At 43.5% G+C, this 10774-nt stretch overlaps 1 protein-coding gene across 1 annotated transcript; it reads right to left on the bottom strand.

The window, feature by feature from the left end:
• Positions 1-1244: 1244 nt before the first annotated feature.
• On the bottom strand, positions 1245-10234 carry LOC144763997 (uncharacterized). The gene is made up of 2 exons (XM_078650118.1): positions 9504-10234; positions 1245-3792 (listed from the first exon to the last, which is right to left on the bottom strand). Exon 2 carries the CDS (start codon positions 3225-3227, stop codon positions 1734-1736), a length of 1494 nt encoding a protein of 497 aa, XP_078506244.1. The 5' UTR covers positions 3228-3792; positions 9504-10234; the 3' UTR covers positions 1245-1733.
• Positions 10235-10774: the final 540 nt, after the last annotated feature.

The following is a 10774-nucleotide window of genomic DNA, read 5'->3' as shown; positions in this document are numbered from 1 at the left end:
ATTGTTTCTACTGGTATTGACACTGTTATGCTGGCATAGTTTATGGCATACATTGACTGAGCCAAACATTCCCGCAGGGAGCAGCTTGATGTAAAATTCTGCCTCGACAGGCCGTATAGGTGTCCCCAGTAGGCAGCGGCCTTTCAAAAAATGATTAATTGAAAAATAACTATGATATTGGCTGCTGTTTAGAATATTGACTGGATTTATCATGAGTGTAATCCCCTTCACATTGTACATTGTGTATATTTATTGTGAGATTTAGGTTTATCGTCAACAAAGTTTTGTTTACATGTATGTTTATGAATTGAAGTAAGAGGTCTAACTTTCAGATTGACATATTTTGACATATGATATGAATATGTAAAATATTTAAAGAGAAGTAAATATATACAAATCAAATTTCAAAGCTTTATTCGACAGCAAGTCATAAAAGCAATTACATCCTAGCGCTACACAATAAATACTAAGCCTAAAATTCATATTTAAAACATACATTAAACACTTATATGCTGTCAGTTTCATTACTCAATATAAAATATTCCATCAAGAATTATATAAAAATCGATCGTATATAAAAACCATGGTAACAATAATTCATTAGACTGCGTCAGATAATTGTAAAGTGCGGGTGCGAATAGACCAAGCCCATCCTAGGAATTTTGCAACAGCAATCGCAAAGTATGGTGAACAATCTGATTCCAGTATTCTAAGCGCCTCTATATGCCTGTGTGTTCCTAAATTACGACACACTGGTTTTATCCATTTTCGACGTGGACAATGATAAAGAGGGCACACAAACAGTAAATGTGAAACATTCTCAACAAGGTCTTTACAGTAGTGGCATTTCTCATCCCGGTTCGTAGACCAATTTTGTGTAAATACGTTTAGGGGGAGAGTTCCAAATCTGAATTGAAAATACAGTTTTCTGTCGAACGGTTTTTCGATAATGTCCCAATAAAGTTCACAAAATGGTACTGTTTTAACATCAAGAAACCGTCAAGTTAATTTGGAGTTCGAACCAGTACAAAAAGCAGATGACCGAACCATGGCCCAATACATTTTCTTCAAGATGATCTTTGATGGAAAACATGTTACATCAGTGTTAGCCCAGAGATGGTCTAAACCCAATTGATGAGTTCAGGCCTCAGCAAGGCCCAAAGGTACCGAAAGGGTTCGCCCTTCTGTGTACAAAGTCCTTAGACTTACAAATGAAGTTGGCAAGGAAACTGGAAATACAAAAACATAGTTTAATAAACCTTTAAAGGTGGTGATACAACCTCCACAACACTTCTACAGTATTGTACAGAGTAGCACACTGAATACAAGCACATGGCCCCTTTTATACACAGTGGAAGGGGTTCAGCTTACAGCTTAGACAGAGGTTGCAACCACGTAAGGACATTTCCAAATATATCAGTGGGTGGAGCTAACAGTATTTCTAGAACATGGGAGGGCTATGCTAATAAGGAACAACTGTTACTTCTGCTGAGCATGCGCTACACTCTCAAGAAGGACTAATAATAACTGTTGCTAGGTAGAATCCACAGTGTAACTGGCAGAGAGGTAGGACAATCAGAACATTGAGCACATGGCAATGTAGGGCATGAAAAATGGCGGACTCGAAATACAAAATGGAATCCCTATACTAGATATTTGGACTGATGCATTATGGCTTCAGCTAATGCTTAATAATACCGCTGTTTTATTTACAACAGACGACCCTTTCAGCGTTAGCTGAAGCCATTCCATTTCATAGGGTAGTCATCAAACTCATCTTGAATGTCAATGCTCATAATGTTAGAAATCTCTTTAGTTAGACTCTTTTGATAAGCAGCTTCGGAAACAGCTTTCTTATTGGGTATACAAGAGGTAATGCAAAGAGAACATATCATAGGACCACATTGAATACACATACAGCAAGTAAAAAGAATTACTACTATTATACAAAGGCCAGTGAGGATCTTCCAACCCCATGTAGTAAATAAGGTCCAAAACCAACTAGAGAAGGTCCATGTACCATTATCTACATGTATGTCAGCAGCTATTTTATGCAGTTTATTTATGGCATTATAAACAGAAGGCGAGTTGTCTGGGATGAAGACACAACAGCTACTTCCAATAAGTCTACAAGCTCCTCCTTTTTCTGCTAATATGACATCTAACACCATTCTGTTTTGCAGGGCAACAATTCTAGTAATTTGCAACTCTTCAGTTACGTTTCCTAGTGCTGCAGCAGTTTGGTTGGTCACTGCCTCTACAACTCTAGTTAATCTTCTTATCTTTCTACTGTTTAGGGCAGCTCCAACAAAAAAGAATAACCCTAGGTTAAAATCTACATATTGCTGCAAACTAGTGTCGGTCTGGTCCACATCATCGATAGATAAAGTACGTTTGTATCTATTCACAGTGGCATTATTCAACAATTTCAAGTCTTTATGATAAGTGGCAGGTGCTAAAAACACTGGTGGTAATAAAAACGATACATAGCATACTCCTGACCAGCCAGCTGGTAATCGATAATATCCTCTATTACCGCATACAAAATATGTATTATGGGATGCTAAAAATGTGCTATTATTCAGACCATCTATATTTAAGACTTTAATACAATCACTAACACCTACAGGGATGTTCCCAACACTTTGTACGCATAAGTCCGCTTGTGCTTGTGCAACTGAGATCACAAATTTTTCACTTTCGACAGTGTCTCTAGTGTTCGTAAAAATGTAGGGAGTAGACTCATTGTCCGGTCGATATTCTTCCCACTCCCATATAGTTCCATTGGCTTGTGGATAGCCTTCTTTATTCTGGTGACATTCTTTGTTTAGTCTAAAAAGTAATCTTCCAACAGCAGGCTTTCTTGTGGCAAATAGAAGAGTATACCAGGCACGACAAGAACCATTATGAGAGAAAGGGAGAGGTATAAACGGTGTTCCCCCCTTCTTCTGGTGCGCTGGCATCATACCACATATCCAGCAATTTGTTTCATTTGTAGCAGTGTGGGTATGATGTAGCATCTGAATGAAGGTGTTATTTACAAAGGACAAGCGGTGTTTTGATTCCTGATAGGGGAGCGTATAAAAGAAATGCTCCTCTGGCACCGGTGTAGAAACCACATATAGATCACGGGCAGGAATTACATCCTCAACAAACCACGTGATAATGGCAACAACTGCCACACTAGCAATAAATCCGAAGGCGCAGATCACTTTCTTTCTCTCCATGTTGAACAAATGTCTCGCAAATCTTCCTGAAACTAAAAAAAAGGCTGTCAGAACTCTTCCCCCAAGGCGGCTGTTGTTTTCTTCACCAACGGGCCAAGACGGGTGTCACTACTCTAATGCAAGGCTGATCCCCCCCCCTTGCCTCATCGGCTCTCCGTTGCACCAACCAAGAGGCCGTTCTGACAGCAGTCTAAACAGCAGAAAACTTCTTCCTGGGTCGAAGGTTGTATTTTCTTACTCCAGAAGTCGTCGGGTCCGGGAAGAACTCCTCTTGCTCATCAGGTACCACAGCAGGGCCTTTCTCTGTAGTCAGGATTTCTCGATGGTCAGTCAACACGGCAGGCTCCACCAATCCGGGTTGCACTCTGCGACAATGAAGGGAGTGAATCCAGTTCTTCCGGTTGGTCACTCGGACGGCCGTTCTTGTTGCGAGCAGAACCTGCTCGGGACCGCACCATCGGGGCTCCAGGCCACTCGTCCTCTCGAACGCCTTGATGAGGACGAAGTCACCGGGTCGGAGACTATGACCCTCACCTGTGGACCGGTCAGGGAGTGCTTCTCGAACCTGTTGATGAATAGAAACCAAGTTATCAGTTAATTGTGCCAGATAGTCATTCATCAATACACAAGGTACATCATATACGGAACTTGGTTTGGGCACTCCCCAAATATTCATGGGACGACCAAACACCACCTCATACGGTGTAAGGCCGGTTCGGGAGTGAGGTACTGATCTTATTGACAACAATGCCAAAGGCAAAGCGTCGGGCCAAGTCAGGGAAGTGGAAGCCTGGATCTTTGCTAGTTTAAGCTTCAGTGTTCCATTGTAGCGTTCCACCAAGCCAGCCGACTGTGGATGGAACACTGCATGAAACTTCTGTTTTATCCCCAGACCTCTCAGAACGTACTTGATAACGTCTGCTATAAAATGAGGCCCGTTATCACTCCATAATAGTCTACAAACACCATACCTAGGGAAAAACTCCTTCAGTAGCACCTTTGCTGTAGTCATTGCAGTATTGTCCTTAGTAGGGTAGGCTTCAATCCATTTACTGAAAGCACACACCACTACCAAGACGTACTTTAGATTATTACAGCGTTCAAGTTGGATATAGTCCATTTGCAGGACTTCAAAAGGTGCAGTAGGTATTTCAAATCCTCCTGCTGGAGTCCGTGTTCCTTTCCCTGGGTTGTATTTAAGACAGATCATACAGGTCTGTACCACTCTCTTGGCCGTGCTAGCAATCTCTGGATGCTCCCAAACTTGCGCAAGCAATTTCACAATCGCTGAAGCTCCAACATGTGATAGCCCATGTGCCATTTGAACCATAGGTTGGACAAAAGCTGTGGGCAACTTCCACCTATCCATTTGTTTGTTGCGCCAACAACCTTCATCATCCAGTTCTCCATTTTCAGACCATTGCTCTCGTTCTTTATCAGAAGCAACTCTCTGTATTTCCCTCACTTCTTTCCTAGCATCATGCCATCGTTCTGCTTGTGACTTCACAACATACATTGAAGTGGAGTCAGGTCTCATTGCAGTTTCTCGTGCTACTTGGTCAGCGAAAGCATTTCCTTGCCCTACTTTGTCAATAACTTTCTTATGTGCACTGCATTTCACTATAGCTATTTTCTTAGGAAATGTCAGGGCAGTCAAAAGATTGTGCACCAGTTCTCCATACATAATTTGTGTTCCGTGTGATGTCAGAAAACCTCTTTCCTTCCAGAGCAGGCCAAAGTCGTGCGCTACTCCGAAAGCATAGCGGCTATCTGTATAAATATTCACACACAACTCTGCACTAAGCTCACATGCTCGTGTCAATGCTATCAGCTCCGCTGCCTGGGCTGATTTCTGTGGAATGCGTGCTGTTTCCACGATAGTATACAAAGTAGTGATGGCATATGCTGCCGAAGTCGTACCATCCGGTAGCTTCAGGCAGGAGCCATCCACCCATAATTCTCCATCTACATCTGAGAAAGGCGTATCCTGGAGATCGATACGACCCTTTGTCTGTTCCTCAGTCACAAAAATACAATCATGTGCTTCTTGTGCCTCAGGCTGAGTCGTCAGGAATGGTAACAATGTTGCTGGATTTAACGTAGCACATCTCCTCAATGTGATATGGGGAGCCAGCAACGTTAGTTCATATCCGGTCAGACGGGCACTTGTTAAATGCTGCGTCTTTGTTTGATTCAAAAGGGCGTCAACAGCATGGGGAACCAACACTAACAGCTTGTGAGATAACACTATTCCCTCACTCTGACGTATTGACACAGCTGTCGCTGCGACCGAACGAAAACACCCCGGCAATGCCCGAGCGACAGGATCGAGCAATGCCGAGAAATATGCACACGGACGCTGCCTGTCCCCGTGCATCTGTACTAACACAGATGACGCACATCCATCTCTCTCATGTACATATAATGTGAAAAGTTTCGTGTAATCAGGAGTGCCTAACACTGGTGCTGAACAAAGGGCCTGACGTAACTGTTGGAAAGCGTTTTCACATTCATCTGTCCAAGGAAGGGGAATTGGAGTGTCTTTTGTCAATAGCGCTAACAGTGGTTTGACTATATGTGAAAACCCCAGTATCCACTGCCTACAAAAGGACGTAAGACCCAAAAATGCTCGAACATCTTTCTGTGTAGAAGGTGTTGGTGTGTCCAGGATGGCTTGGATACGATCTGATGTAAGTGCACGCCCCTCCTTAGACAAAAGGTGGCCTAGGTAGGTCACCTTAGGTCTACAGAATTGCAATTTCTTCATAGATACCTTATGATTGTGAGAAGCCAAAAAGGAAAGCAAGGACAACGTACAAGTCTCACATTGCTCAGGGGTGTCAGCAGCCAACAAAATGTCATCGACATATTGAATAAGCACTACCCCCTCAAGCAAGACAAAAGAATCCAACTGTCTTTTCAACGCCTGACTGTAGATACTAGGGCTCTCAGTATAGCCCTGTGGAATTCTACAAAATCTATACGATCGATTATTCAAAGTGAAGCCGAAAAGGTAACGGCTATCAGGGTGAATAGGGATCGAAAAGAAGGCGTTCTTCAGGTCGACAACCGAGAATGTTGTCGCTGTTGGTGGAACCAAGGTAAGGAGTGTCGTGATGTCAGAAACAACAGGGTATTGGGGCACCACTATCTTGTTCACCTCCCGCAAATCAATAATAAATCGATATACCCTAGTATCAGTGTCTTTCTTCAAGATTGGTAAAATAGGACTGTTACAAACATTGTATGGGACTTCTTCCACCACCCCCACTCGGATGAGATCCTGCACAATCTGTATGAGCGCCTCCTCACCCTCCTGTGAAATCCTATATTGAGGCAGGCGTGGTAACACAGCTCCCTCCTTCACACTAATGTGAACCGGAGGAATGACCATCTGTCCCACATCAGTGTCTGAAGTAGCCCACAACGTGTGAGGTAAAGAGGCTAATGCAGCACTTTCAGCGACCATACACACTCTCTCTTTTGCAGGGTAATTGTCATTTAAAATCACGCGTACTCCTTCAGGGGAGCAGCGGATTGTGGCTCTAAAATGTTTCAGCATGTCTAGACCCACAATGTTGTCAGGCGTGTTTGAGGAAAGCAAGAATGGACATGGTGCTGTAAATTTGTCGACATGAAATGCAAGGGGTTGGGATAATGGGCTAAGAGAAGGTGTTCCATCGAACCCTACAGATGTGATCATTAAGCCAGACAGGGGAGCCCTCGGAACCAATTGTTTAGACAAAGCGCTACGAGTAGCCCCTGTATCAACCAAAAACTGATCAGTAGAACCCAAAACATGTGCTGTAACATAAGGACCCCTCTGATCTACTGGTACTTCAACTGATTCCTCCCCCCATCCTACGCAATCCTATGCATATTGGGAATCATGACTTTCGGGGTGCACATAGTCAGACATCTGATACTGATTTCGTCTATCAAAGGTATTAGACCCTCCTTGTTGTTGCTCCCTAGATTCGAATCTAGCCCTATCATTTAGGTTACCTCGTGGGCCAGAAAAACCCCCACGATTTCTCCCAAAACCTCTACCCCGTCCCATAGCCCTGTGTTCTCGCGCTAAAGGACACTCATTGGCCCAGTGGCCTCGTTGCTTACAATATGCACATTGATCTTTAGCCAAGTCTGTGCGGTTATATGTAGAATCATAAAAACCCCGACCACCTCTATTATTTCCTCTCTGGGGTGGTCCATACACTTGTGCTAACATAACTTTTGTTTTCAAATCCTTAGATTTCTTATCTTCATTACTTTTTGCTTCTAATTCCTGACGCTCGTAATACTGAGCCATAGTCAGGAGGGATGCCGGAGTCGAAGTCGTCCAGGAGCTTTCACTCGCTTTCAACCGAGCTGCTACTCCCGGTAATAAATTTGAAACATACTTGTCTACAAACAGATGTCGACCCGTGTCATCCGTCAGAGACTGACCACTAAAATCATGAAAAGTTTCTTCAAATCGCGTAAAGAAGTCAGAAACTGATTCATCTGTCTTTTGCTTGCAAGATGCTAACATAGTCCAGTCAATCTTTTTAGGGGGAATAATCGTCTTTAATTTAATCAAAATAGCAGCAGGGAGGTCTAGAATGAGCTGGGGTGGTTTCTGCGCAGGTTTCCTAGCTCTGTCCTCCTCCTCAATGTCTTCCCATTTAGCTTTAAACGTCACTAAATCATCAATTTTCCGTACTGATCTCCACATGTCAGGGGGTAATATAAGACCAAAGAATAAATCAACGTCAGCTAATGTCATAGTACAAGAATTCAAAGCCCCCTCAACTTCCTCATAAAAGGCAGCAGGATTTTTCCGTGGGTCAGGTAACGCTTTCTTTAAGGCCATAACATCCGCTCTATTCCAAGGAGTATATACCCAATTATAGATAAAATACCCTCGGGCATCAGCTGAATCTTTATCTGAACTAGTACCCGCTCCTTTAGGAGGAACATACAAAGGCGCTGCCTCTCGCATAGGTTTAACATGCACAATATCGACCTTATCTGAAGAAAAGATAGGTGATTGTTTCCCGTCGCCACTCAAACCCGTCTCTTTGTCGTCCACCGTCTTTTGTCGCTTTTCTTCTCGTAACCGAGACGCCTCATCCCGCAATACGAATAACCGTCGAACTGCATCAGCTGCCTGGGAAGGAGAAAAGAGACCTTTACGCAATTCTTTCTTATCTTGTATTATGTCATCAGGTTCAAGAACAGGAGAATATTTTCGAAAAGCCCCGACTACTTCATCAGAAAAGGTTTCAAGAAAATACATTTTTTCCCTGTCCGGCCATTTTTCAAGAGACAACAATATTTCAGCAAGAGGAATTGTACCCTTAAGAATACGATAAGAAATTTGTCGGAGCTCCGCCATACGATCAGATGTTAGCTTAGACCGCGTGTCTACCTTATCTTTAAATGATCCAGAATCCTCATCTTCCCCTTTCGGAGCAGACGGGCCAGCATACGGAGGCGGAGAACGATCTAGTAATGAAAAATCATCATCAGCATTATTAAGGACAGGATAAAGAGGCCGACGAATGGGATATTGGCCAGATATCTGCAATCTACGTTCCTTTTCCCGTTTTTCTTCCGCATCTTTTTGTTCACGTTGTCTCATTTCTTGCGCCTTCTCACGCACATTCTTCCTCTGCTCTTTCTCAATCAGCGCATGTTCACGTTTCTCACGCTCACGTACTTCTTTCACCCACATTCGCACACTCTCAAACATATCTTGTCTCGCTCGGCGCTTACACAGGCACTGTTCCACATACTCAATTTTGCGCACATCAAACGAACCATACAAAGGCCATCTCAACTCAGGATCCTTCTTGGTATACTTCCTCCACAATGTGCTGTACATTATAGGGGAAAGACCAAACTTAATGTACATATCCCTATTCGGCGTCCCTTCTGGGGGAGCCGGCTGCGATTCTTCAAGACTTAACCGGTTTCCACAGCAGCACCACTTACGTAGTGCGCTAAAAGTAGACATGCTAGAAATAGTGCGAAATACGCAATATTATACAGAAAAATGGCACTTAATCGTTGCGCCGCTCACAACCATATGTTGGAGAAAAATCTCCACATTGCCTACCTATATGTGTTGCAACGCATATATACCCATATTCATAATCATAATATGATCGATCATCCAAACATCTCCATATCCATATCCATATCCATAAGCCACAGCAAGCGTATCCTAAAACTGCCTTGCTAATCACTGGCTACCATAAACACTCACAGTAATTACCATACATTGGTCCTTACCAAGCACGAGCGTCCAGATTCCACTTGCCAAGTTCCACAATTTGCTCAAACAGCTTATCCACAGCAAACCGACAGAAGAGGTCTCAGTCGAAGACCGGCGCCACCCAGATGGTCAGATCGGAAGGAAGGAAGAAATACCTCAGGATGCCAGGACTAAAGACGCCGCTGGCAGTGATCACTTCCCCGGCAGAGTTCCACTCCTTCGTCACGACCAGTCCTTCGAGCCTCCGAGTCGCCGATGAGCCCCACGTGACGGGCGCCAATTGATGAGTTCAGGCCTCAGCAAGGCCCAAAGGTACCGAAAGGGTTCGCCCTTCTGTGTACAAAGTCCTTAGACTTACAAATGAAGTTGGCAAGGAAACTGGAAATACAAAAACATAGTTTAATAAACCTTTAAAGGTGGTGATACAACCTCCACAACACTTCTACAGTATTGTACAGAGTAGCACACTGAATACAAGCACATGGCCCCTTTTATACACAGTGGAAGGGGTTCAGCTTACAGCTTAGACAGAGGTTGCAACCACGTAAGGACATTTCCAAATATATCAGTGGGTGGAGCTAACAGTATTTCTAGAACATGGGAGGGCTATGCTAATAAGGAACAACTGTTACTTCTGCTGAGCATGCGCTACACTCTCAAGAAGGACTAATAATAACTGTTGCTAGGTAGAATCCACAGTGTAACTGGCAGAGAGGTAGGACAATCAGAACATTGAGCACATGGCAATGTAGGGCATGAAAAATGGCGGACTCGAAATACAAAATGGAATCCCTATACTAGATATTTGGACTGATGCATTATGGCTTCAGCTAATGCTTAATAATACCGCTGTTTTATTTACAACACAACTTTAATATTAGGCTCTGTAGTTCTTTAAGCCACAAGATGGTATGAAAGCGGTCAGCATTGATAATATCCGCTAGGGCTGCAGCATAGTGAGCTAATTCCGGCGTTGTCATTATCCGTCTCCAATATAACGGAGGGCATAGGCGAGCTAAGTCCTCAATACTTTTCCTGCCAAGATCAAGCAACAGAGGAACAGTGGGAGTGCTTTGTGGTGCTCCCACTAGGCTCTGCAAGAACCTATTCTCTGCCAACGACAGGTCCCTCAGGTTAGAAAATCCCCATAATTCCGAACCATACAGTGAGGCACTTATCACCTTCATGTTGTAAATTTCTAGAGCAGGGGTGATAGGTTTGGTCAATGAGGCTCTATGTTTGAGCGCTACTACACCCGCTAACTGATGGAATTTTAAAATTGCCATAT

This window comes from Lissotriton helveticus, chromosome 6 (assembly GCF_964261635.1).
Source record: "Lissotriton helveticus chromosome 6, aLisHel1.1, whole genome shotgun sequence".
Taxonomy (NCBI): domain Eukaryota; kingdom Metazoa; phylum Chordata; class Amphibia; order Caudata; family Salamandridae; genus Lissotriton; species Lissotriton helveticus.
The sequence above is the reverse complement of the archived record's forward strand: the minus strand, read 5'-3'. Positions and strand labels throughout refer to the sequence as shown.

What these genes read in the sequence shown, in the direction of transcription:
- LOC144763997 (XM_078650118.1), bottom strand. Translation starts at nt 3,227, where the DNA reads ATGGAGAGAAAGAAAGTGATCTGCGCCTTCGGATTTATTGCTAGTGTG.